Source organism: Leuresthes tenuis, unplaced genomic scaffold, assembly GCF_036924035.1.
Source record: "Leuresthes tenuis unplaced genomic scaffold, fLeuTen1.0.hap1 SCAF_18, whole genome shotgun sequence".
Classification (NCBI taxonomy): Eukaryota; Metazoa; Chordata; class Actinopteri; order Atheriniformes; family Atherinopsidae; genus Leuresthes; species Leuresthes tenuis.
In genome coordinates, this window is record NW_027325372.1 from 31,742,014 (window position 1) to 31,768,972 (window position 26,959).

At 41.2% G+C, this 26,959-nt stretch overlaps 1 protein-coding gene across 1 annotated transcript; it reads right to left on the reverse strand.

Annotated features, from left to right (window-relative positions):
- asns (asparagine synthetase) lies at positions 1–25,043 on the reverse strand. The gene is made up of 12 exons (XM_072370827.1): positions 24,963–25,043; positions 20,290–20,545; positions 18,401–18,638; positions 18,126–18,311; positions 17,943–18,044; positions 15,764–15,891; positions 15,512–15,638; positions 11,384–11,490; positions 9,108–9,208; positions 8,348–8,429; positions 8,071–8,226; positions 1–706 (listed from the first exon to the last, which is right to left on the reverse strand). Exons 2-12 carry the CDS (start codon positions 20,536–20,538, stop codon positions 497–499), a joined length of 1,686 nt encoding a protein of 561 aa, XP_072226928.1. The 5' UTR covers positions 20,539–20,545; positions 24,963–25,043; the 3' UTR covers positions 1–496.
- Positions 25,044–26,959: the final 1,916 nt, after the last annotated feature.

Genomic DNA, 26,959 nt, shown 5'->3' on the forward strand with positions numbered 1-26,959 from the left:
TTGCTTTGATTTCTGCCTTTATTTCACCATCACCAGGATATCAATATCAGACATCTCAGATGTGCTCTTCAGTCTTATCAGAAACTGAAGACACTACTTTTTTTTTTTGTACACTGGTAACTTAAGTTGTAGAGCTGCCATTTTCTCCACATCAGAGAAGTTAAAGGTGTGAATTTTGTGCTGGACACAAAGCAGACACTCATGGACTTCCTCTGAAATAGCTTACAGCAGGTCCTACTAAACCAAATGTTAATGGAAAAATGCAACCTCCAACCCTAAAATCAAAGTCTGCAGCTGGAGCACACATATCAGATGTCTACAAAGTTGAGACTTGTTCTACCAGTGGCTGTGGAGCAATGTCCAAGCAATTCAAATATAATTCATAATTTAAAACTGATAATTTAACAAAGCAAAGCTAAAGCTATGACTCATAAAAGAGGGGAAAACATTTGCCTGTGTGTGACAGACATACACAAGCACACATAGTTTCAGACAATCACTTGTCTTTATCAGGTTTATAGATGGACAGGGTTCGAGCTGATGGGTCGGAGGCATTGATCCATCGTGGCATCCAGTAATGGGGGAGCCACTTGGCCCTGCCTGGGTAATGCTTCTCAAACACCTGTCTGAAGTAGTAGGCTTCTTTGGTGGTTGGAGGGTTGTGAGGGAATGTCTTATGAGCCTTCTCCATCTGGTCATCATTCACCTGAAACACACAGGAAAGCTTACACACTGTTTGAAATGGCAATGACTTCTGGGTGTTGGAACAGAAAGTGTTTCCCTCAGTTTTTCCAACTCCTGCAGGAAAAGTATTGTAACATGTAACTAACTTACAAACTACTCTATGTAAACATGCGTACAGCTGGGATGACTGTAGTTATGCCTGAGTGTATAAAAACACCTAAAATAAACCGATAATTTCCATTAGATATTAATGTTATTATATTTGCAGATATACTACACAATATTAATGTAATCTAAGATTGTATTCTGTAATATAAACGTGAATATACTTTTTTAACTCCTGAATGGAGTTAAAAGATTTAGTGATAACAAAATTGTTGATTGAAAACTGATAGCAAATTTGACTGAAAACTCTATAGCTACAGGTGGACCCAGTAGTGACACATTAACTGGGTCTCTTTTTCAATTTTTGATTCCCATTTACAACATGTGAATGGAAAGAAATAAATATGCTCGCAGTGGCTTTAAAAATTTTTTTTAAAAATAAAATCTCTTTTCAGTTTTCTTTCATCTCAGGACAACTACTGGCTCTTCTAAGTTACAAACACTAACAATGTGACCTATACCGCCTGGTATACACCACACTACACTACACTACACAGCCTGCTATACAGCACTTCACTACACAGCCTGGTATAAACCACTACACGACACTACACAGCCTGGTATACACCATTACACTACACAACACAGCCTGGTATACACCATTACACTACACTACACAGCCTGGTATACACCATTACACTACACTACACTACACAGCCTGGTATACACCATTACACTACACAGCCTGGTATACACCATTACACTACACAGCCTGGTATACACCATTACACTACACTACACAGCCTGGTATACACCATTACACTACACAGCCTGGTATACACCATTACACTACACAGCCTGGTATACACCATTACACTACACAACACAGCCTGGTATACACCATTACACTACACTACACAGCCTGGTATACACCATTACACTACACTACACAGCCTGGTATACACCATTACACTACACTACACAGCCTGGTATACACCATTACACTACACTACACTACACAGCCTGGTATACACCATTACACTACACAACCTGGTATACACCACTTCACTAGACTACACAACCTGGTATACACTACTTCACTACACAACCTGGTATACACCACTTCACTACACAGCATGGTATACAACACACTATTCAATTCAATTCAATTCAATTTTATTTATATAGCGCCAGATTACAACAATTGTCATCTCAAGGCACTTAAGTAATATAGTCCAATTCAAGCCAATTGGAATTCAATTCATTGTAATCATAATCCAATTAATTCATATAGAGCTAATTAAAAAAATTAATATCCTAGCTAAGGAAACCAACAGATTGCACCGAAATGTGTCTTCAGTCCAATCTCCCGTCCTGAGCGTGCCTGTGGCAACTGTGGAAAGGAACGACTCCCTTTTAACAGGAAGAAACCTCTGGCAGAACCAGACTCAGGAAGGGTGGCCATCCGCCTCGACCAGCTGGGGTTTGAGAAGACAGAAAAGAGGGAAAAGAGGGGGGAAAAACACCATAACGCCATTCAAAGGATATCTGTTGGAACAGGGAAACATAGGTTAATAACCACAATAATGTCACATGTACATAAAATCAATTTTGAAATTAAACAGGGGGAAAAAGAGAGCAAAGTGAGGAAAGGTGTGACAGATGAGGTCCCCCAGCAGTCTAAGCCTATAGCAGCTTAACTATGGGATGTTTCAGGATTACCTGAGCCATCCCTAACTATAAGCTTTATCGAAAAGAAAAGTTTTAAGCCTAATCTTAAAAGTGGAAAGGGTGTCTGCTTCCCGGACATTTACTGGCAGCTTATTCCACAAGAGAGGGGCCTGATAACTGAAGGCTCTACCTCCCATTCTACTTTTAGAAACTCTGGGAACAACAAGTAAACCTGCAGTTTGGGAGCGAAGTGCTCTGTTAGGAAAATATTGTACAATGAGATCTTTAAGATATGATGGAGTTCGGTCAGTAAGAGCTTTATATGTGAGGAGAAGAATCTTAAATTCTATTCTGAATTTAACAGGGAGCCAATGAAGAGAAGCTAAAACTGGAGAAACATGATCTCTCCTGTTAGTTCTCATCAGAACTCTGGCTGCAGCATTTTGGATCAGCTGGAGGCTTTTCAGAGAATATGTGGGACAGCCCAATAATAAGGAATTACAGTAGTCCAATCTTGAAGTAACAAATGCATGAACTAGTTTCTCTGCATCACCTTGAGACAGGATGTTCCTGATTTTGGCAATATTACGAAGGTGAAAGAAGGCAGTCCTAGAAACCAGTTTTATATGTGCGTCAAATGATAAATTCTGGTCAAAAATAACTCCAAGGTTCCTCACTGTAGAACTAGAAGCCAAGGAAATACCATCTAGAGTAACTATATAACTAGACAATTTCTCCCTGAAGCGCTCAGGTCCAAAGAGAACAACTTCAGTTTTGTCTGAATTTAAAAGCAGACAGTTCTGAGTCATCCAGGTCTTTATGTCTTTAAGACAGGCTTGTAGCCTGACCAACCTGTAGGTTTCATCTGGTTTCATAGATAAGTACAGCTGAGTATCATCAGCATAACAATGGAAATTTATGCCATGCTGTCTGATAATGTTACCTAATGGAAGCATGTATAAAGTAAAAAGAATCGGTCCAAGCACAGAACCCTGAGGAACTCCATGACTTACTCCAACGTGTGAGGAAGATTCCTCATTTACAAGAACAAACTGGAATCTATCAGATAAATATGACTTAAACCAGCCTAATGCAGTTCCTTTAATCCCAATAACATGTTCAAGTCTCTGTAACAGAATGCTGTGATCGATCGTATCAAATGCAGCACTGAGATCCAACAGGACAAGCACAGAAACAAGTCCGCTATCAGAAGCTAACAGGAGATCATTGGTAACTTTCACCAGTGCCGTTTCTGTGCTATGATGCACTCTGAATCCTGACTGAAACTCTTCAAACAGATTATTTCTATGTAAATGATCACAAAGTTGAACTGCAACTATTTTTTCAAGAACTTTGGACAAAAAAGGGAGATTGGATATAGGTCGATAATTAGCCAACACTTCTGAATCAAGAGTAGGTTTTTTAAGTAAAGGTTTAATTACAGCAACCTTAAAAGTCTGAGGTACATATCCTATCAACAAAGACCGATTGATCAAATCCAATATGGAAGTGTCAATTAAGGGGAAAACCTCCTTGAACAGTCTGGTTGGGATTGGGTCTAACATACAAGTTGATGGTTTAGAAGAGACTATTGCTGTTGTTAGCTCAGAAAGATCAACTGGACAGAAGCTGTCTAAATACAATTCAGGTTCGAAAGATACTTCTAAAGCTGCTCTACTTGATGATACATCAGTGATAATAATGGGAAGGATTCCATTAATCTTCTCTCTGATAGAAACAATTTTATTGATGAAGAATCTCATGAAATCATCACTGCTGAGAGTTAAAGGAATACATGGCTCAACAGAGCTCGGAGTCTTTGTCAGTCTGGCAACAGTGCTGAAAAGAAACCTGGGATTATTCTTATTCTCTTCTATCAATAATGAATAATACGCAGTTCTAGCTTTACGAAGTGCTTTCTTATACGTTATTAAACTATCTTTCCAGACTAATTGAGACTCTTCTAAATTAGAGGAACGCCACTGTCTCTCCAGCTTTCTTGCAGTCTGCTTTAAAGCAGCTGTGAATTATACCAAGGAGCCAACCTCTTCTGACTGATTACCTTCCTTTTCAGAGGGGCAACATTGTCCAGTGTTGTACGCATTGAAGCTGTAGTGCTGTCAACAAGAGAGTCAAGTTCTACTGGAGTAAAATTTAGGTAGCCATCCTCTGTCATATCTGCACATGGCAGTGAAGAAAAGGATGATGAAATCAACTCTTTAAATCTGGTTACAGCATTCTCTGACAGACACCTTCTATATGTAGAATTCTTCTCAGAAACCGTGTAGTCAAGTAATGTAAATTCAAAAGTTATTAAAAAATGGTCAGACAAGACAGAGTTATGAGGGAACACTGTTAACTGTTCACTCTCAATGCCATAAGTCAGCACAAGGTCAAGGGTATGATTAAGGCAGTGAGTAGGTCTGTGAACACTTTGAGAAAATCCAATAGAGTCTAATATAGAATTAAAGTTAATATTTAGGCTGTCATTTTCAACATCTACATGAATATTAAAGTCACCCACTACAATGACTTTATCTGTACTCAGCACTAACTGGGATAAAAACTCTGAGAATTCAGACAGAAACTCAGAATAAGGGCCAGGTGGACGATACACAACAACAAACACAAGAGGTTTTTGTGATTTCCACTTTGGGTGGGAAAAACTGAGAATCAGAGATTCAAAAGAGCTAAAACTAATCTTGGGTCTAGGACTGATTAGTAACCCTGATCTGAAGATAGCTGCCACTCCTCCTCCTCTACCTGTGGTTCGAGGAACGTGAACATTTAAATAGTCAGAGGGAGTTGATTCATTAATGCTAACATGATCCTCCTGCTGCAGCCAGGTTTCTGTAAGACAAAATATATCAATATGATGATCACAAATCAAATCATTCACTAACAGAGACTTCAAAGGGAGAGATCTAATATTCAGCAAACCACATTTAATAGTTTGATGTTTTTGTTCAGTTAAAGTTTTTGTTTTAAATTTTTTTTGCACAAGAGGATTTGCTCCTTTTGTGTTTTTTGATTGAGGGGGGGGCAGCATCAGGTGGGAAGCCGCAGAGAAGTGTGTAAGACTACAACTCTGCATCCTGGTCTCAACCCTGGGATGTCATGTTTTTGGATGACTAATAAATTCGTCCATATTTCTAGAAATGAGAGCCGCTCCTTCCAAAGTGGGATGGATGCCGTCTCTCCTCATCAGACCAGGTTTTCTCCAGAAAGATTGCCAATTATCTATGTAGCCCACGTTGTTTGCTGGACACCATCTAGACAACCAGCGATTGAATGAGGACATGCGGCTAAACATGTCATCACTGGTCAGATTTGGCAGGGGTCCAGAGAAAACTACGGAGTCCGACATTGTTTTGGCAAAATTACACACCGATGCAACATTAATTTTAGTGACCTCCGATTGGCGTAACCGGGTGTCATTACCGCCGACGTGAATAACTATTTTACCGTATTTACGTTTATCCTTAGCCAGCAGTTTTAAATAGGATTCTATGTCGCCCGCTCTGGCCCCTGGAATGCATTTGACTATGGTCGCTGGTGTCTCTAATGCCACGTTTCTGACTATAGAGCTGCCAATTACCAGGGTTTTCTCCTCAGCGGGTGTGTCGCTGAGTGGGGAAAATCTATTAGAAACGTGGACAGGTTGATGGTGAACCACGGGCTTGACTTTAGGACTATGACTCCTCTTCCTGACAGTCACCCAGCCACTCTTAAGTCCCGGCTGCTCGGGATCTGCTCGGGGACGACTAACAGAGCAAGCTACGCTAGGTGGCTCCGCACTGACTAAAGGGGCCTGGCTCGCTATCGGGTGGTTTTCAACAGTGCAGAGCCGAGTTTCCAATTCAGAAAGCCTTGCCTCCAAAACTACAAAAAGACTACATTTGTTACATGTACCATTACCACTAAAGGAGGCAGAGGAGTAACTAAACATCTGACACACGGAGCAGGTGAAAGCAGGAGATAGAGGAAGAGAACTGGTAGCCATGCTAAGCTAGAGAACCAGATACACCGCTAAAAAGTGAAAAATAAAGACTAAAGATCTGTAAGAGTGAGCGTTAGAATATAACAAGTATGGGATAGAGTTAACTATGCAAGATGTGTAAATTATAGGGAGAAATAAGGTGATTATTAGTAGTTCAAGGAGAGCGAGAACTGTCACAGTGCACACACAAAGCAACAGGAAGTGATGCAATACGTCTTACCGCAAAGCAAAGCCGTCAGACCCCGCATTACACTACACAGCCTGGTATACAGCACTACACTACCCTACATGAACTGGTATACAACATTACACTACACTACACAACCTGTTATACAACATTACACAACACTACACAGCCTGGTATACAACATAACACTACACTACACAGCCTGGTATACAACATAACACTACACTACACAGCCTGGTATACAACATTACACTACACAGCCTGGTATACAACATTACACTACACTACACAGCCTGGTATACAACATTACACTACACTACACAGCCTGGTATACAACATTACACTACTCTACACAGCCTGGTATACAACATTACACTACTCTACACAGCCTGGTATACACCCTTACACTACAATACACTACACAACCTGGTATACACCATTACACTACACTACCTGGTATACACCACTTCACTAGACTACACTACTTCACTACACAACCTGGTATACACCACTTCACTACACTACACTGCCTGGTATACACCATTACACTACAATACACTACACAACCTGGTATACACCATTACACTACACTACCTGGTATACACCACTTCACTAGACTACACTACTTCACTACACAACCTGGTATACACCACTTCACTACACAGCCTGGTATACACCACTTCACTTCACGACAATACACAGCCTGCTGTACACCATTACACTACACTACACTACACAGCCTGTTGTACACCATTACACTACACAGCCTGGTATACACCACTACACTACAATACACTACACAGCCTGGTATACACCACAACACTACACAACCTGGTATACACCACTTCACTATACTACACTACACAGGATAGTATACACCACTTCGCTACAATACACTACACAGCCTGGTATACACCACTACACTACACTACACAGCCTGTTATACACCATTTCACTACACTACACAGCCTGTTATACACCATTTCACTACACTACACAGCCTGTTATACACCATTTCACTACACTACACAGCCTGGTTCACTCACTTAAAACTAGTAAATTTAAACATGCAATTAGCAATCGCCAAAGACAAATATAAAATTAAATAATAATTAAATAAATAAGTATAATTTAATTCAATTAAAGACCTGACTAATGTATTCTCCTGCATGGTCCTAACAACGTTTGCTGGTCAGAAAATATGGTGAAGGAGTGAAAACCTATACAAAATTGATGCAGACAAGAGCTGTTTTAGATGGCGAATACTTATTTTTCTGATGTCCTAATAGCCAATTAGAATATCTTCCTGCTTCGCCATACTGATGGCACAGTGATGAGTGAACATCGAAGGAGTAAACAGAAACAAAATGCATGCCAGGGGGAAAAGGTGTCACCTGAAAACAACACACATTAAAACACATACCATAGATTCGAGATGCTCCTGCAGACAGGTGTACCAGGACTTCTTCACAGACATCATTCCATCACTGAAGGCCTCTTTGCGTCTCCAAAGGATCTCCTCAGGGATCAAGTTGAGACCCTTGAAGGAGTCCCTCAAAAGGTGCTTTTCCACTCCATTCTGTTTTCAGAGAACACAACACCGTTTATAGAAATGCTTGAACACTCCGCAGAAGATCACTTGATGGTTTGGAGGGTGAGATGAGCCAATGACAACACAACTGCTCTACAGATTAACTGACCTTAGGAATTCTCATCTCCTCAGGTAGGGAGAGATAGTATGCTGTAAATCTGTGGTCCAAGAAAGGCACTCTGAGCTCCAGACTGGAAAATAACAAGCAAAAGATGAGCAGAGACAAGAGCACATTACAAAATAATAACAAGATGGAATACAGACTATATCCATAATGTATTCATTAATCACTTTTTCAATCATCTAGATCCATTCCTTTACAACAAAACCGGTATTATGTTTTTATATTTTCAATCCTGTTTATACAAGCAGTAACAATACTGATGCAGTGTGTTTTACTCAACAGCGGCAGGATTCTGACGAATGGTCAAAAGACCAAAAGTTTACCACATTTTACCGTTTAAGCTCGTCCATCATGTCGCTGTTTACTTCATTCATTCATTTCCCTCTTCATTCTCTTTTTGTAGTCAAATTTCAGATGTTTATGGTCATTACTCAAAACTAGTATTCACTAAAGCTGTTGAACAATATTTATTCGTGACATTTCTGTCCATTATGCAAGTAGTGTTTACAGTGCAATTTGTTAACCGAGTCAAAAATAAAGTTGAAAACATTTTCAACCAACAAAATTCACTTCACTGAGCTAAACAATAAAAAAATGTTACATTACTGCTTTTTACATTTCCTCAGAGATTTCATGTTTCATGCTGGCTTTTGAACACAGAGCAGGACAAGTTTCTCTATAGATTCGTTTACAGATTGAATTCTTTCGTGACACCAGGGACTGGGAGCAGGTTGAGAAGTGTTACCCATGTGCAGCAGTGGTGCGATCAGCGCGGAGAACATCAAACAGGTAGAGCTCCTTCAAGAGACGAATGCTGTCCTCTGCCGCTGCTTTGGGAGTTGGAGCCTGGAGGAAGAACACAGCTCCATGAGCACCTCAGTCACCGTCTTTCACTGCACTTTTTCAATAACCCTGACAAACGTGTCAGTATGACTTCTGACATGTAAAGCAAAAACACAGCGCAGAGGAAGAATGAATGTCAAAGCCACAACGTGTTCTGCAAAAACATAATAGCAATGGCTTTACCACAGCCACACCCAGGGCCTTGCAACTGTGTGTGTGCGCATGAGAGAGACGGAGACACAACTGCTCATATTTGTGAAGTTGACATTTGTGTGCGTGTTTGTGTGAGGTGAACAGATAGCGCCTCATCACTCTAGTTGTTGGCCAAACATCCAACATGGATCCCCTTATTCCTCTCTGGCTGTCTAGTTGCTTCTTTCTCAGCGAGTTAAAAGGAAACGAAGCAGGTTGTTAAGTGCTCAAACAAAAGCCCAAATGAGCCAGCAAGGAGAGAACATAATTAAATGGAAAATATATAAAATGGACATTTTTTTCATATCACATGCTTGCTTAGGATTGTTTTTAGAGATCGTTACAGATGTTATGAAAAATAAATTAAAAGAAATACATTTCAACCCCTGCAGAAGAAGCATTGTGGGCATAAAAAGTCAACTTGGGAGCCCTACAGCAGGATTGATATATTCAGTGTGGGAAGCTGTAGGTCTGTGACTTGGGTCAGGCCGATTCCATATGATCTGTTGTTATTAAAGTTCAGAACTGTCCCTTTACCCGCGCGTTCAAGGAGTGCAAATGCAACCGCATATGTGGGATAAATGTTAAAATACATGCAAGACTGCAGCAAAGTGAGAACTGTATCCACTTGAGGTCGGATTTTCAGCTGCTGCTTCGGATGGTTTAACTGTTTCCACACATCCGAGTATCAGTTCTGTACAGCTTTGTAAAAAATGACAACAAACATTCTACATTGTGACTTTAATGCCACAGAGACATTTTCTGTGTCTGAGTTTTAAAATGATGAAGTCTTAATTCTTTGCTTGCAACTTATTCACTGTACTGCAGCACCTTCACCACATCCAGTGATCCGAACAATACTCCTCAGTTCTATCATTTCAGTCATGTCGACATACCAGTAAGGGACTGGTTAAAATGGAAAGAGTTTCACCCACAACGTTTCTTCTCTGCTGACACTCTGCAGGTCAGCTGACTGACCATCATATGGAGCCTTAACACAAAGCCCCTGCTCACCTGGTTTACATCAGTTGCAATAAAAATTTAAAACAAATGTGATCCTGAAAATGCACAAGCTTCAACAGCTGACTGATGAGTTTTAGATTTAAAAAAAGCAAACATTTACAGTGAGACCAATCAGTGAATACATGGTTCCCGAACTTAATGCAGTGCAAGGATGTCCAGAACCAAATAAGAGATGGAAAGTTGTAAGGAAAGCCCCAACAATTTTCACTGCAGAGTTGGGGGCTCTCAGGGCAATTTGACTCAGTGCATGAAACTTCAGAAGGAAATTAAGTGTTGTTTTGCCGAGGCTGATGCATAAAAAGGAGTGACTGTAATTAAGATCAGATTTTATTGTCATGTACAGGGAATACACAAAATTTGTCCTTCACTTTTAACCCATCCAGGTTGGCACCTGTTGACACACACATGCACAGGGTCACACATTCATGGAGACAGCTGCCATACACTGGAGCAGTGGGCAGCCAATCACAGCATGGGGGTATGGTGCCTTGCTCAACCAGCCCCTGAGCTGTGACAAGGAAGTGGACTGACACCCCTCCAGCTGTCAGTTTCACCAATCTTTTTGAGTGGCGAGAGTGCAAATCAAACCGCCAACCTTCTGGTTATTGGACGACCCACTCTAACCACTGAGCCACGGCCGCCCTACAATGGACCTCTATGTGTAAAGCTGAGCTCACCTTCAGGATGATTCACTGTCAAAAAGAACCTGCACAGATGTTTTAGATGACACTGTTGCACCCCACAGGCCACACTCTGTTTCAGGGGTTATTTACAATATGAAAGTATGTGGGTTTCCAAGAATTATTGTCTGAACTTTTTATTTATAATATACTTGTTTAAACAGTTCAGTGTCCCTTTTTATTGAAAATATGCAACAAATGCAACTGAATCAATGAAAAAAAAAAAACAACATTCAAGCATTTGACTGATTCAGTAACATTGACTGGTGGGTGGAGCACTTGCCTTGTGGAAGTAAATGTATCCCTGTGTCAGCTCATCAGAACCCTCTCCAGAGAAGATCACCACACTGTCCGTCTTCTCTCTGATGTACTTTGATACCAAGTACATCCCTAGAGAGGAAGACAGATATTAATACTGGTTCATATGACCGTCCTGAGCACAGAAAATAACCAAATAAAAAGATGCAACACAGTGGTGGGACGAAAGATTCACAGACAGGTGGCTACAACTGTCAGAGTATGCTTTAAGACATGAGCAGAAATTGATGATATTGTGGTTGATGTCCAAACTGTGTACAACCAGTGGACTGCTTACATTAAATACCCCTTTAGTTTCCCCCACTCAACCCATTGACCATGTTCCACTGGATTAAAGGGTAATTCAAACAAGTCACTCAGGAGGAAATGGAATGTAATGATGAAGCACACACATTTATGTCACATGAATGAGCTCTTCAAGTCAGCAAAACTGGAAAGCAGTGAAACTTGCAGGCAGTCTGAATGCTGACAGATGCCTGCACACAGACTTGTGACGATGGCTTTTTCAGAATATTTTGCATTTATCATAGTAGTTTCTCTAAAAGGTCAACTGCTTTTGAATGCTCTGCAGCAAGCAAAAGACTTGGGCACATTTTGGCATACTTGCTGCTGTTGTGAGATCAGACACAAAGTAATGCATAAAGTTCCTCTCACTTCAGGTTTCCCTATAATGTGCTGCATGTGACTGGGTGAGGAGCACAGATAAGAGAGGAGATAGTCATGCATCCATGAACAACAGAACATTTCAGAGACTTGCAAGAAGATTAAATTATACCAGCATGGATAAATTAGGTCAAACACAAAATTAAATAAGGTGTAATTGAATATTTCATTTGTGGCAGACCATGCACTGCATCCTCTGACAGAAACAGGGCTGAACGTCACAGTTTTCTAAATCAGATGTCTAAATCTATCGGCATCTGGATTTAAGCACAGAAGGGTTTTTTCCTCCTTTTTGTTAAGGTCTGACTTGGCAACAGCCACAACACAAGACATTCTGTTTTCAGGTTGTCTATCCATCAATTTGATTCTCAGAATATATTTGACCACCCTTTATCTTTGTTGGGTCGAGTAATCTTCCACTTTGGCACAAATGTTCACTTGGGCTAAGGATGATTAACTAGAATTTAACGGTCAGAAGTCAGTCAGCTCACAAAACTCCTTTTTGGGCCTAACTGAACAAATAATGTGCTGATTGTTCCAAAATGCCTCACAGGAAAACAATGTTAGGACACTAAGCATCAAAAAGGTCCAAGATCAAATTCACTCAATTCATCAATCTTTCTATTGGGCCGCCAAGCTGTGTTTACATGGATGCGAAAACCTCACGTACTGCAAACGTCCTACTTTGGTTTTCTTGCTGCCACTTAGCTGAAAATGCATGACCTTTTCTTTTCTTGCAGAAACTACGCTTATTTGAGAAGACCCAGCAACTTGCACAGATAGGACTCATGGTCCCAGCGCTGCCATACAGCGCCTTAAAAAAAAGATCAACTACTGAATTACAATTTATAACTAATAAATGTGCACAAAATAATCAAATTTTGTGAATTGAATTTGAGTAAAAAGAAAGATATTTTTGAAAGATGATAAAAATCAAATAGGTGCAGCGTGCATTATGTATTTCTCTTAATTAATTCAGTAATTACTTCCCCAATATTCTGACCAGTCCTCTCCTCTCCAGACTAACTTTTTCTACTTGTAACAAAAGTGCTCCTAACTGAACATTTACGAGCACAACTTAGATCAACTTTGCTGTATCAATGATAAAGGATTTTTTAAAATATTTTAACTACAACAAATGAGAAATGTAACATGGTGCTTAATTAGGTTAATCTCCTCAAATTATCTCCATCCAAGGTGAAGAGTTAAAAGTTGAGGTTAAGGAGCACAGATAGCCAGATGGGGCACAACACCATAACACACTGTACAGTGTGTTCCGTACAGTGTGTCCTGTACAGTGTGTCCTGTACAGTGTGTCCTGTACAGTGTGTCCTGTACAGTGTGTTCCGTACAGTGTGTTCCGTACAGTGTGTACCGTACAGTGTGTCCCGTACAGTGTGTACCGTACAGTGTGTCCCGTACAGTGTGTTCCGTACAGTGTGTTCCGTACAGTGTGTACCGTACAGTGTGTCCCGTACAGTGTGTTCCGTACAGTGTGTTCCGTACAGTGTGTTCCGTACAGTGTGTCCTGTACAGTGTGTCCTGTACAGTGTGTCCTGTACAGTGTGTCCTGTACAGTGTGTCCTGTACAGTGTGTTCCGTACAGTGTGTTCCGTACAGTGTGTCCTGTACAGTGTGTTCTGTACAGTGTGTACCGTACAGTGTGTCCTGTACAGTGTGTCCTGTACAGTGTGTTCCGTACAGTGTGTCCCGTACAGTGTGTTCCGTACAGTGTGTTCCGTACAGTGTGTTCCGTACAGTGTGTTCCGTACAGTGTGTCCTGTACAGTGTGTCCTGTACAGTGTGTTCCGTACAGTGTGTTCCGTACAGTGTGTTCCGTACAGTGTGTTCCGTACAGTGTGTTCTGTACAGTGTGTCCTGTACAGTGTGTCCCGTACAGTGTGTTCCGTACAGTGTGTTCCGTACAGTGTGTCCTGTACAGTGTGTCCTGTACAGTGTGTCCTGTACAGTGTGTTCCGTACAGTGTGTTCCGTACAGTGTGTCCCGTACAGTGTGTTCCGTACAGTGTGTTCCGTACAGTGTGTCCTGTACAGTGTGTCCTGTACAGTGTGTTCTGTACAGTGTGTACTGTACAGTGTGTACTGTACAGTGTGTCCTGTACAGTGTGTCATGTACAGTGTGTACATCTTGAGAAAGCCTAGGTCCTTCAACGCATCAAATGTTTGTGGTGGAGCGTTCTATCTGCTATGCAGCATCTGTTGGGGCAGCAGCATCAGAGCCAGGGAGGCAAAGAAACTGAACAAACTAGGCGCATTCCCAGTATAGGAACCTTTTTCAGTTCCTATAACCTTTTCAGGAATAGGGCCGTTTTTTCGCGCATTCGGACATACAGGAACTAGGGACCATGGCCCTCAGTTCCTGGAACCATTTTAGCTCCTTCTCCGAGGCAGGGTCTTTTCTGGGTTCCATAGGAACACATATGACGTAGGTGTTTGGAGGTTGGTAGCTACGCCGCTTGTCTGAAACATTTCCTCATACGACACGGACACAACCGGCGCCTGTTTGATAAGTTAAACTTAGACGTCGTGTCCTTTGTCTGCGGCGCTCTGCTCTCCTTCTTTCCTTCATGAAACGAAGTAGTATCGCCTGCTGCTGGATTCTTCGTCTCCTGACTCTCGCTGTGTGCTCTTCCAGCCTCGACCTTAGACGCCTGATGTGATCGTCCATGATTAATATTACTGCCATGCAGACCATGAACACGGTGGCCTCTTCGCTCTCCATGTTAGCTTCTTGGTGGTGTTGTTTTGTTTTCTTCTCTCCTTACTTTTCATGGGTTTTGTTGTTGAGTGTGGCGCTACAGTAACACATGACTGTCACAGACGGTGACGGTGTCACATCAGTCCCTGTCAAGGTCCCCGACTCATGTGCGAATGCAAAATGAAACAGTCCCCCTGGGGAAGGGCAGTTCTTAGAACTAAATTCGAGGTGGACAGTTCTCAGAACTGCGTTCTTCTAACTCTCTGTCCGAATGCGACTACTGATAAAGAAGGCTGGCTCTGTGCTGGGGACTGTTCTGGAGCTCACTTTAAAATGAACAATGCTGCACAAGCTGGTTAACATAAAGAACAACACTGTCCATCCTCTTCAGAACATTGTGTTGAAACAACTAAATGTAATCAGCTTCTTCAGCTCTGATGCAAAAAAGAAAGATTCAGGAAGGTCCTTCCTGCCCGCAACAATAAGTGATTATAATGAAAGTTTCTAATGATATAATTACCCCTTGGGGTAAATAAAGTAGAATTTCATTCCAGACTAATGGAGTTTTACCTTTCAGCATGACAACAACTAAGCATCCTGGTGAAGAAACACACCAGTGATTTAAGGGGAAACCTGTACATGTCCTGAAATGGCAGTCAAAGCCATTACATGGATCACTTCATTCTGTGAACGTGAAGACCGTTAAACTTACCAACAGAGGCACGTATGGTGGTGATGTCATAGGTCTCCAGGTGGAAGATGACATCCTCGACGGCTTGGATCCCTTCTTCTGCAGTGAAGTTCACCTCGTGGTGTTCACTGGCAATATGAGCTACCACCTGACAAAATACAAAGCTATTTACGAATAAAAACGCACCTGCTTTGACAACAAAAAAAAGTTTGTCACAGCCCACAAACCTACACGAGAGTGTAAAGTCACTGTGACATAATGTGCAGAACTGACCTTCCGAGCAGCGAGGACGTCGGGACTGTCATCTGATCCAATTGAAAATGTCTGAATGGGATATTTCAGCTTGGACTCTTTTGCCAGTTTCATCAGTGTAGCAGCAACCAAACTGGAGTCCAGGCCACCTTGCAACATGAATAAGCACCACTTCAAATAAATTTGTCAACGCTTCAGATGACCTTACAGCTAAAGTATATTTGTGCCTCATTTGTGAGTAAGCAATGGAAAACGAGAACAGAAAAATATATTGTGCAGGCACACAAATCCTGTTTTGAGTGCAGTCATATAAGAACTCTAATTTAATATCAGTCAAAAATAATAACATTTACAATCAAATACTGACTGAAGAAGTGTTTTCATCCAGTTTTCAGCGACATTCCATCGTCTCAGACAGTACAAGCTTCTTCCATCTTCTTTTTGTTTGGTCATACTTCTGGGATGTTGCAATCTAATTGGAGCCTGATCAGCCAATCAGAATTCATCACCAACAAATGTCTTGATTGGTTCACTTTGTGGTACAATTGTAACAATGTGCACAGTTTGAGTAGAGGCAGGTGAGGTTGAGTGAGCCCCAGAGAGACTCGCTGAGCGAGCACGCAGCAGGCTGCTGGCGGCGAAAGAGTTTGTGAGGGCACTGAGTGACGCAGATCAGACCAAACATGCAGAAGCACGTTTGGTATCAGCAGAATGGCTTCTTGTTTGCTCAACTGTAAGTTCTGCTAGCTCGCATTTCATTTTTCCTCAAAATATGATTTGTGTACTTGTACAATATGTTTTTCTCATTGCTCGCTGAGGCACAAATATAACATCATATACAGCTAGCTTGAATTTTATCTGATGTAGTCAATATTTGTCTAGCGCATAAACGATGATACAGATGTTGTTGGCAGTTAGCTTCTAGCTTAGCAGAAGCTCAGGTTGGGTTTATAATTTACAAACCCAATTTCTAGAAAAAAATATGGACATTTCCTAAAATGAATAATGACTGAAATCTTCTATCTTGTTCATTTGATTGAAAGTTTATTCAAAAGATGCAGGTACAAATTAAATGATTTTTAGAGTCCTTACTCATGAACTTTGAGGCCAGATAGACACTCAGAGAAAGTTAAGAGGCACGTTTACAGTTTTGTTACATCACCATTTCTTTAAATGACACTCTTCTTGTTTGGGAACTGAGGATAATTTTGCTGGAGGTTTGCGAGACGACTTTGAGTCCATTCTTGATAGAATACAAGATTTCAGCAGCTCATCAGTTTGTGCTTGATGTTTGATTCTCCTGATCGTAATGCACCAGAGCTGATATTCAGCTTCCTTCTTCTGCAATACAGTTTCAAACTGGTTCTACAAATTACTCCTTGGCCCAAGTGGCTGGATTGATCATGGTGGCCTGACAGTTTGTAATGCTGTGTTGACTTTAAGGACTTGACGATGCAATTGCAGTTTCAAACCTCAGTGTTTAAGCAGAGAATGCCCCAGACTCCCTAACTGTTTTCACGATACTATAACTGCTGAAAGATCGAATTTCTTTGCAATCCTGCTTCAAGAAATATTTTTCTAACCAATACATTCTTTGGTACAAAGGGTGAGGCAAGTACCATCCTTTATACCCAATCCTGACGCTCACACCTGTCACTAGTTTGAGCTGATTGGAGAATCCTCCAGAACTGTGTTACTTGTACATTCTATTAACTTTTTTTTTTAATTCTCCAAATACAATGAAGCTGGTCAGTAATGACTGAAAATAACTTCCTTGGAACTTCTTGGTTAAATAAATGTTTTTGTTGCATTTGTATTTCAATAAAGAACCATGTGTCAGCCCAGGCACTGCTATTCATGAGTGTCTCATGAGGCTGAAATGAAATTGCTTTGGTAAATGTATAGCACTTTTCTAGTCTAACTGATCACTCAAAGCGCTTCACTACATGCTGCATTCACCCCACTCATACAGCACATGTTAAGATACTTAACTACGTGCTTTTTCTAATCATTCATACACATTCATACCCCAGTGATACCCCAGTGATACAACGTGGGGTTCAGTGTCTTGCCCAAGGGCTCTTCGACATGTAGCCCAGGGAAGCCAGAGTCTAACCACCGACCTTCCGATTGATGGGCAACTGCTCTTCCTCCTGAGCTACAGCTACAGTTTCTTTGGGACAGAAATAGTAGAAGTTACCTGACAGCAGACAACCGATTCTCCTGTGAGCCATAAGACGCTTCCTCACAGCATTTTCAAACAGGGTTCTGATGTTGCTTTTCACAGTTTCCTCATCGAAACCTGTGGAGACGCAATTTTCTTTTTGATACCATATAAAGTGCTAACATTTGTAAATAAAGACAGAAATGGACAGTTTCTTACCATCAGACAGTTTCTCCACAGTATCATACATGACATGAGCAGGCTCTTTAGTGCAGCAATGAAACTGCTCCATCTGAATAGATTTAACTTTGCCATTTGGCTTTAAATCAAATACCTCAAAGTGCCCAGGGAGAAAGGGGACAATGTTGGCTGGCGTGGCCATTGAATGGGTAATATCTGTAAGACCTGTAATCAAAATAACAAGTTAATCAATAACAATCTCAAGCTTTAAAAAGTAGCCAGATTTGAGTTGGGGTTATAAACTAGCCTTTTACCTTTGGCCTCTGAACAGACTGCAAGGAATCCATCATCTGTGAGGAGTTTGAACATGGGCCGCACACCATACGTATCCCTTCCTATATGGACCTTTCTGTTGGCAGTGTCCAGCAGAATGAAAGCAAAGACACCATCCAGGAGAGAAGCCATCTTCTCAATGCCAAAACGATCATACAGATGGAGCAAAATCTCACCATCCATTTTAGTTTGGCATTCAAAGTCAAACTGTTTCGTCAACTGAAAGAGCAAAAACATCAGCTTAAGAAAATGGAGAGACATTTGTCTCCATCCCTGGTTCTTGCCAAGGAGATGAATGTAAATGACTTTGCAGGCGGGCCTTCTTGGTGTTACCGCTTCATGCAACACGACTGCCTCTCTATCAGAGCAGACACCTTGTGTCAGAAACTGCCAGCAGACTTCCAAGCCACGGTCGACAGTTTGTGAGTTCATTGAAAAGCAGGTAACTGAACACAACGTGTCACCCGATCATATCATCAACATGGACGAGGTCCCCCTCACGTTTGACATCCCCATGGGCTGAAGTGTCGCAGAGAAATTTTGTGAAATAAATTTCTAAATAAATGCAACTGATACATGTTTTTTCCTCTTCGTGACGCATTTTTTTGACCGATTGATGGAGCGACTTATACTCCGGAAAATACGGTACTGTAATTCTTTATTATTGGGCTGTCCCACATATTCTCTGAAAAGCCTCCAGCTGATCCAAAATGCTGCAGCCAGAGTTCTGATGGGAACTAACAGGAGAGATCATGTTTCTCCAGTTTTAGCTTCTCTTCATTGGCTCCCTGTTATATTCAGAATATAATTTAAGATTCTTCTCCTCACATATAAAGCTCTTAATGACCGAGCTCCATCATATCTTAAAGATCTCATTGTAAGATATTTTCCTAACAGAGCACTTCGCTCCCAAACTGCAGGTTTACTTGTTCTTCCCAGAGTTTCTAAAAGTAGAATGGGAGGCAGAGCCTTCAGTTATCAGGCCCCTCTCTTGTGGAATAAGCTGCCAGTAAATGTCCGGGAAGCAGACACCCTTTCCACTTTTAAGATTCAGCTTAAAACTTTTCTTTTTGATAAAGCTTATAGTTAGGGATGGCTCAGGTAATCCTGAAACATCCCATAGTTAAGCTGCTATTGGTCCAGACTGCTGGGGGAACTCAGATGATGCACCTTCTCTCCATCTGTTCCCTTTACTCTCTTAACTCCATCCTTTGAATGGTGTTATGGTGTCCGCCCCCCTCTTTTCCCTCTTTTCTGTCTTCTCAAACCCTAGCTGGTCGAGGCGGATGGCCACCCTTCCTGAGTCTGGTTCTGCCAGAGGTTTCTTCCTGTTAAAAGTGACTGGATAGTGTTATGGTAAGATTGCTGTCCTTTATGTAGGTGACTGGGGTTCAAATCCTGACTTACCCCCACATGAAAGGTACTACTTCCAGTAGGGGTCCTTAGGCAAGACCCTCTTATACTACCTGCCTGAGATACGAGTGTAGGTCACCTTGGATAAAAGCGTCTGCCAAATGCATAAACACATAAAATGGGAGTTTTTTCTTTCCCCTGTCACCTCAGGATGAGTGATTGGACTGAAGAGAAGTTTCAGTGTAATCTGTTGGTTTCCTTAGCTGTGCTACTTTCTTTTAAATCGACTCTGTATGAATGGATTGGTCCCATTTGGTCTCAATTGGCTTGAATTGGACTGTATCTTAAAAAGTGCCTTGAGCTAACATTTGTTGTGATTTTAAGCTAAATAAATAAAACTGAATTGAATTTACCTGATTTAAATGTTTTAAATTTTGTTGAACAATTTTACCAATTCAATAAAACCTGCATCTGGTGAAAAACTGTCAGTCACAGAACAACAGAAAGTATGTCCTACCGTGCGATGGTTGTAAATCTCTCCATTGTAGCAGAACCACAAGTATGGAAACTTCTTGATCCGCAAGGGCTGCATACCATACAACTGATCCACAATTGCCAGTCGGTGGAAGCCAAAGCAACAGCTGGTAAAGCCATTGACATTTTCAAAGCGGAAAGCATCGGGGCCCCTGTGAGCGATCTTCATGGCACACATGCACTGAACTGACAGGCACTCATCGCTGCCAAACAAAGCCCAGATACCACACATTTCAGACCTGTGGAAGATGGGGGGGGGGGATACTGTTGATTAGTATGCAGTCTGATTACAGAACAACAGAAAAGAAATTTAAAACAACTCTGAAATTCAAACCAAAACTCAAGGAATAACTGACAAGGCTTTGCCTTCTATGGGCAAAGTGAAATAAGGCTACTCTGCTAAGGTTAGTTTTTTTTTTTAAACCTGAACCTTATTTCTGATATAAAATACGTTCATCTACTTCAACGCACCTGATTCAGATTAAATGGATCTCTTCAAATGATTGTTACATTCTGCACAAACCAGCTAATGAGGCATCAATCTGAATCAGGTGTGTTGGACCAGAACAAATCTAAAACCTGCAGGACAGCGGCCCTGGAGGACTGGAGTTTGACATCCCTGATATAACGGGAGGGCATTGACAATACAGCCTCTAAATAAGGCATTATTTGCCTTTATTTCACCAATACTTTAAGAATGAATGAACGCGTACTATTGCACTGTTAGTTCAGAGCTGCTGTGTTGTTGTTATTGTGGGCTATCGGGGGGCTTATCGGGGTCTACTTGGATGAGGTCATCGACGCGCCCCGCTGCAGCACAGCTTATTTACTCCATGCTCTGCGATGGTCGGCTAACTTCACATGGAGTTTTGCTAGTTTTGTGCAACATGGCAGGATATTTATCAGATTTTGACGACATGAAAGACAACTTTGAGTATGATGTACGTCCTTGCCGGAGTGAATGAGTTGTAGCAGCGCGTGGCGATGTTATCCCACTTGACACGTGTGTAGAAAGCCCCCATAAGCTCCCCAATAGCCCCCAATAACAACAACACGGTCAGCTCTGAACTAACTAGTGCAATAGTACGTGTTCATTCATTCATTAGGCTTAAAGTGTCATAGAGTGCGCTGCAATTGAAATCTATGGCAGCCCCATGAATGCTATGTTCATGGCAAGTAACACTGAAAAGTTTTGAAATTTGGCACACATATTCAGGACAGTGTCATGATCAATGCCAAGAATTTTCATGGCCAAACAGTGAACTCTCTAGCGCCACCAACACGCCAAAGTTTGAAGTGCATTTAGCTAGGGGTGGGCGATATGACGGTATTAAATCGTGAAGGATTGCAACGTGAAGACGATCCGTAACAATCTGTCAAACTGCAGAGATCGTGGGATCGTCTCGGGCACATTCTATAAATTGCAGTTCTATGCTGATGCACCAGACTTCTTACGTCGTCAACCTGACCAACCAATCACAGCGAATTACGGGCGGTGACTCGCTTTCTTACCCGCCTCCTTGTTTGTGTGTGTAGCAGTAGCACATGGAGAGCCATTGCTGAAATCCAAACAGAGGAGGTCGCTAAAAAAAATTCCACCTCCATTATATGGAATTGGTTTGGATTTTCTGCAACCGATCAAGCGCAAGCAAATGTAAGTTTGCACACAAACGGTTCGCACGTCGGGTGGCAACGCGACGAACCTGTTCAATCACTTGAAGAGGAAGCATCCCAAACAGTATGCTGAGAGCCAAACAGCGAGGGGCCCGGCGGCACCGGCACCGCAGGGGAGGCAGCAGCTAGCTAAGACCAAAACATACAATATTAACACAGGCATTTGACAAAGGCACTCCGTATGACAAGTCAAGCAAGCGATGGAAAGAGGTAACAGAAGCAGTTACCTTTTATCTTGCTAAAGATATGGTACCGTTCAAGACGGTAGAAAAGGAGGGGTTCAAACGCCTGCTTCAAGTAGTTGACCGGCGGTACGAGCTGCCCAGCCGAAAATATCAGCAGGGAAGAGTCACACTTGTTGTCCAGCATGATAGTTAGGGGTAGGCATGCACTACTTATTGAAATTGGCAGAGGACCAAGATGTTGGGTCTCGGGGTGCTCAGAAGTTGGATGCTGATTTCTAGTTGGTTTAACCTCTCAGTCTGGCCGTTGGACTGGGGATGAAAAACAGATGACAGACTGACAAACCCACTACTTTATGTTTTCTTAAAAAAGCTGATTTTTTGTGACTTTTACAGAAATGCTGACATGATTAGCTCAGTTTCCAAATACATTTTGTATTGAAAAAAAAGTTTTTTACGAGTGGCAGATCTGGCTACCTGAGCACATCTGGTACCTACACCGGACCAATCACATTCCCTTACGTCATCGTGCCAACGTCCAGCCAATCGTAGAATGTGACATCACCAACAGGTGCAGGGCCCCGAGCAGATCTGGTAACCCGAGCAGATCTGGTATCTACACCGTACCAGCCAATCAAACTCAGCGGCGGCGACAACAAACAGGAAGTGAGGCCATATCTCATCAACCGTTTGATGTTTTGATGTCAAACTTTAAACACAGACTCGGGACCACTTCTTTGAGAGGCCCAAGAAATTTGGTGACCTTTGACGTTTAGGGGGCACTATTTGTAGCAAAAATGCATTTTTGCGCCTATCTTTGGACACGTTGGTCCAAATTTCACAAATGAGGTACTGTTGGAATCCCTGGATCAAGACAAGTTCATCTAACCATATGATGTCATTTGCGCCCTGTTGAATTTTCTGCCATTTAGATTTTTGTCAAAAACAAGCTATGATGATTACAGAGGGCACACGCTTTGTCCAATTTACATGAAATTTGATGGCTATGGTCTTCAGGCCACGTTTGGCTGATGGTTTAAGTTTCGTGTCTGAAATCTACTGCCACCAACATGTGAAAGTGAAGTGCATTCAGCTGTGTATCTTTGGACCCGTTGGTCCAGATTTCACAAATGAGGTACTCTGCATCAAGCCCAGTCCAACACTATGACATCAATTTCCGCCTCATTACATTTTCCGACATTCTTAATTTTATCAAAAAGCATTTCAGACCACGTAAATTGTCCGATTTCCGATACGAAATCCCTCCGTTAGCTCTCCTATAGCCGCAAGTAGGCACGTATCAGCAGCTATTAGCTAACAGAGCTATAGTACACGTTCATTCATTCATTCAGCTTAAAGTATTGGTGAAATAAAGACAGATAATGTCTTATTTAGAGGCTGCATCGTCCCTGCCCTGTTCACTCCGTTATATGGCTATATGCCGATCATGAATTATCTAAATATCTTCGGAAGGACGCCGACTTTCACCAAACTGTTCTCAGTGAGTAGATGAACGTATTTAATGCCAGAAATAAGGTCTAGGTTTAAAAATACAGGGGTTCCCCTTTAACAGAAATAGCATTTTGTTTTTATGTACACATAAGAATGAGAATACAGTGTATCTGAATGTGAGCTGAAATTAACTGACTTAATTTGACAAAACTGCAGTGTTGACTTGAGAATGGAAGTTCGGTTTTCAAAGTTATGACACAATTTGTCTGCTTCATATTTCAAGTGACTCATCTTCCAATAAAAGAGATAAAACAATATCAAAGTAAGGTCTGAGACATGTGTTTTCCTGGTTTTCTAGTGATGTTGTGATAATTGGAAGTGATACTGTGAATGCTTCTGAGGGTATACTGGCTCTGCATGTGAACCCTGCCTTGACCAGCCAGGACCAAGAAAAAAAGATTATACCAACAATCTTTTTTCTTGGTGGCATATTTATCTTTTCAGCAATTACTGATCATCCTGAATGATCTGTCGTTTGAGGCCCCTACTTTCACCTTCTCTTGACGCCTGACATCACTCCCAGGGAAGAAACCCTGGCTAGCAGACACGATGCTAACTATGCCCCTGAACTTTAAGATCTTCCTTGAACGATCTAAGAGAGCGTTCCATTTCAATAATTCCATCATTTATCTTCCACAAATGAATAAATAAAATCGGCTGTGAACTGGCACGTGGCATCTCAACCTCCCAGGAAATCCAACACTTGCTACTTGTAACTTTTGGCTATTAACCTTAATTCACAAAAACTCAAGAAATCTTAACCAAAACGCTGAACACATTGGTATCAGAAAGCCTCTGGTGAGATGGCAGACTGCATTAATGAAGCACATGCTCAGATGCGTTGAATGGGCTTGAAGTGGCTTTCTGTTCACCAACGCCTTCCTGCAACTAGCACACAACCGCGTTTGTAATCATCACATTATACTTAGCAACTCAGACACCACCTAATGCTTCTGCTACATCGTGTTTAACTGGCTGGGTTTAACCGGTCCTTCAATCGTTATCTTCGGTCTCGTGGTTCTCCGAGCTCGTGGGGCAGTAGGATTTATCCGTAACACGATGCTGGTCCACTGGAACGCTGAATTTTTATTAACGCCATATGGAAGTCTTAAAATCTTCTCAATAATTATTTAGAGCAATGTAAACTTTATGGAATCAGAGCGCATTCAATTTAAACTTTTTTCCGAATAGATTCTGCTAAGATATCGGTTCATGGGGAAGTTTAGGGCCTAAAGAGAGAGTGAAAGGACCATAAACCTCCCCACGCAGTCTAAGTTCATTCACTTACCCTTTTCTTCTGATAACAAGCCAGAGAAGACTGTTGGAATTGTAGTGACACTGTTTATATCAGAGGTTAAACTGATGCAACTGAGACACGAGGCAGACCGGAAGTATAGACTGTCTTTAAAATAAAAGCACGGACACTCAAAGACAGCTGTGTCAAATGTAGAAACACCTCACATTGGCAGACGTATGCAGGTAGCTTATGGACAGAAGTATCTGATCATTTAGTCTCAAAGGAATGTGCAACATGGTAAAGATGACAAAGCTTAACAGAAATGTTAATTATTTATGTATTTTACAATTAGGTAAAAATCAACTTTTATCCATGTCTTCATTTCTGATCACACACATATTCTAAAATCTTTGCACAATGTTTTATTTTGAAGTTGCATCCACTGGCTTCCATTGGCTCATTTCCTCTGACGGTTCCGCACGTCTGTTTGCAACAAAAAGTTATATTGCATCATCTGCTGACATATAGGAACATCTTTACATAGGAAAGCTACCACAAAATAATGTTTTAGATGTGGTGAAGCAGCACAAGTGACAGTCCAACCTTATGCCTCTGAGTTGTTTTTTATTGGAATCTTTCAAGTGCCACTCCTAATTCACTGAACAGTTACTTAGATTCCTTTTACTACACATTTCACAGCAAAGCTTTTTTTTACACATTTACAACATCAGATTTGCTATTTTTTTCTGGTTACTGTGGTGCAACCACAGAAATGATGTTCTGCTGTGATATAAAGGGCAGACTCTCAGCAGTGTTACCCTGTCATTAATGTAAATTCTGTAGGACCATAAACATAGACGGTGTTAATACAGTCGTTAAATTCTCAGGTGGTGCTCACTCACTTTGTAGACGTTTCTTAAACACATACAACAAAGTGTGCTTTATCTAATGAGTTGACTTCAGTGTTGGGCAGGTCACCGACATGTGTGACCTTGCATCAAGGTCAACATATCAAAGAAGATTAATTATTTTAACCTGAGTTGTTTAAGACATTTAAACATGCATGCAAAACTTTATTTTAGCACAAAATGAATTTATGAGTTGTTATCACGGTTTGTGCAAAATTCCCGCAAGTGGACCCAGATTCTGGTCATAAGAAGAGTTCTCTTGATCTAACAACCTGAGTATTCTTAAAGCCAGAAAGTCTGATGAGCAGTACTGGTTATGTTGTGTGTGGGGTATGTCTGCCAGAGGTTTGTCCTGCTAATTTAAAATGTAGTACACTGTATGAATGTTGTTTGGATTGTGATGATACTGTACTGAACTGAATTGTACTAAATGATAAATCCGAACATCAGAAAGAATTTTTGCAGCATAAACTGGGTTATATAACAAAGAGAACATACATTTGTTTATAGTAGCCATAGGGGCTATTGTCTGTGCCTGCAAGCTGAGATAATGGGCATATAAAGAAAAGATAACTAGATCAAGTTTAGATGCTATGTGCCACGCAGGCGTTATTAATATCCTTTTGCCAGCCATCTGGCTGTTCATGCAATGAGCAAAAACAACATTATGACTTCTGAATAGGCTTATTTGTTTTGTTTGTTATCAGAGAACATCACCCTCATCCTAAATGATTTGCAAATTAGTCCCATTGTAAAACTGCAGAATGAATTTCATCAAGTCATGGATTAGAAATAAACATTAATTACCTGTCCTGGGACAGAGGGATAATATATACAAATGCTGAAAGTCAGTTTAACTACTACTGCAACTTATAGTACCTACATTTATGAGGTCTTAAATGGCCAGAAAGTAAAAAAGACAAAAATAAATCCCTAAAAATAATATTATATCAATGTAGATGTGTTCTAAATAGACACACTAACAGGCTATAATGAACGAATTGTATATTTTACTATATTTATTTGAATCATTCCTTATTCATATGCCTCAAATATGCATTCTTCATTTGACATATGTTTTCCCTTTAGTGAATATAAACACAGTCAATTACTAAACTGGTGGAAATGAAAACAATACGC

Excerpts from the sequence above, each read along its gene's own strand:
- asns (XM_072370827.1), bottom strand. The coding sequence starts at position 20,538 with ATGTGTGGTATCTGGGCTTTGTTTGGCAGCGATGAGTGCCTGTCAGTT. Across the intron at positions 18,045-18,125 it reads TGTGGAGAAACTGTCTGATG|GTTTCGATGAGGAAACTGTG; the intron begins GTAAGAAACTGT and ends GCGTCTCCACAG. Across the intron at positions 11,491-15,511 it reads CACCATACGTGCCTCTGTTG|GGATGTACTTGGTATCAAAG; the intron begins GTAAGTTTAACG and ends CTTCCTCTCTAG.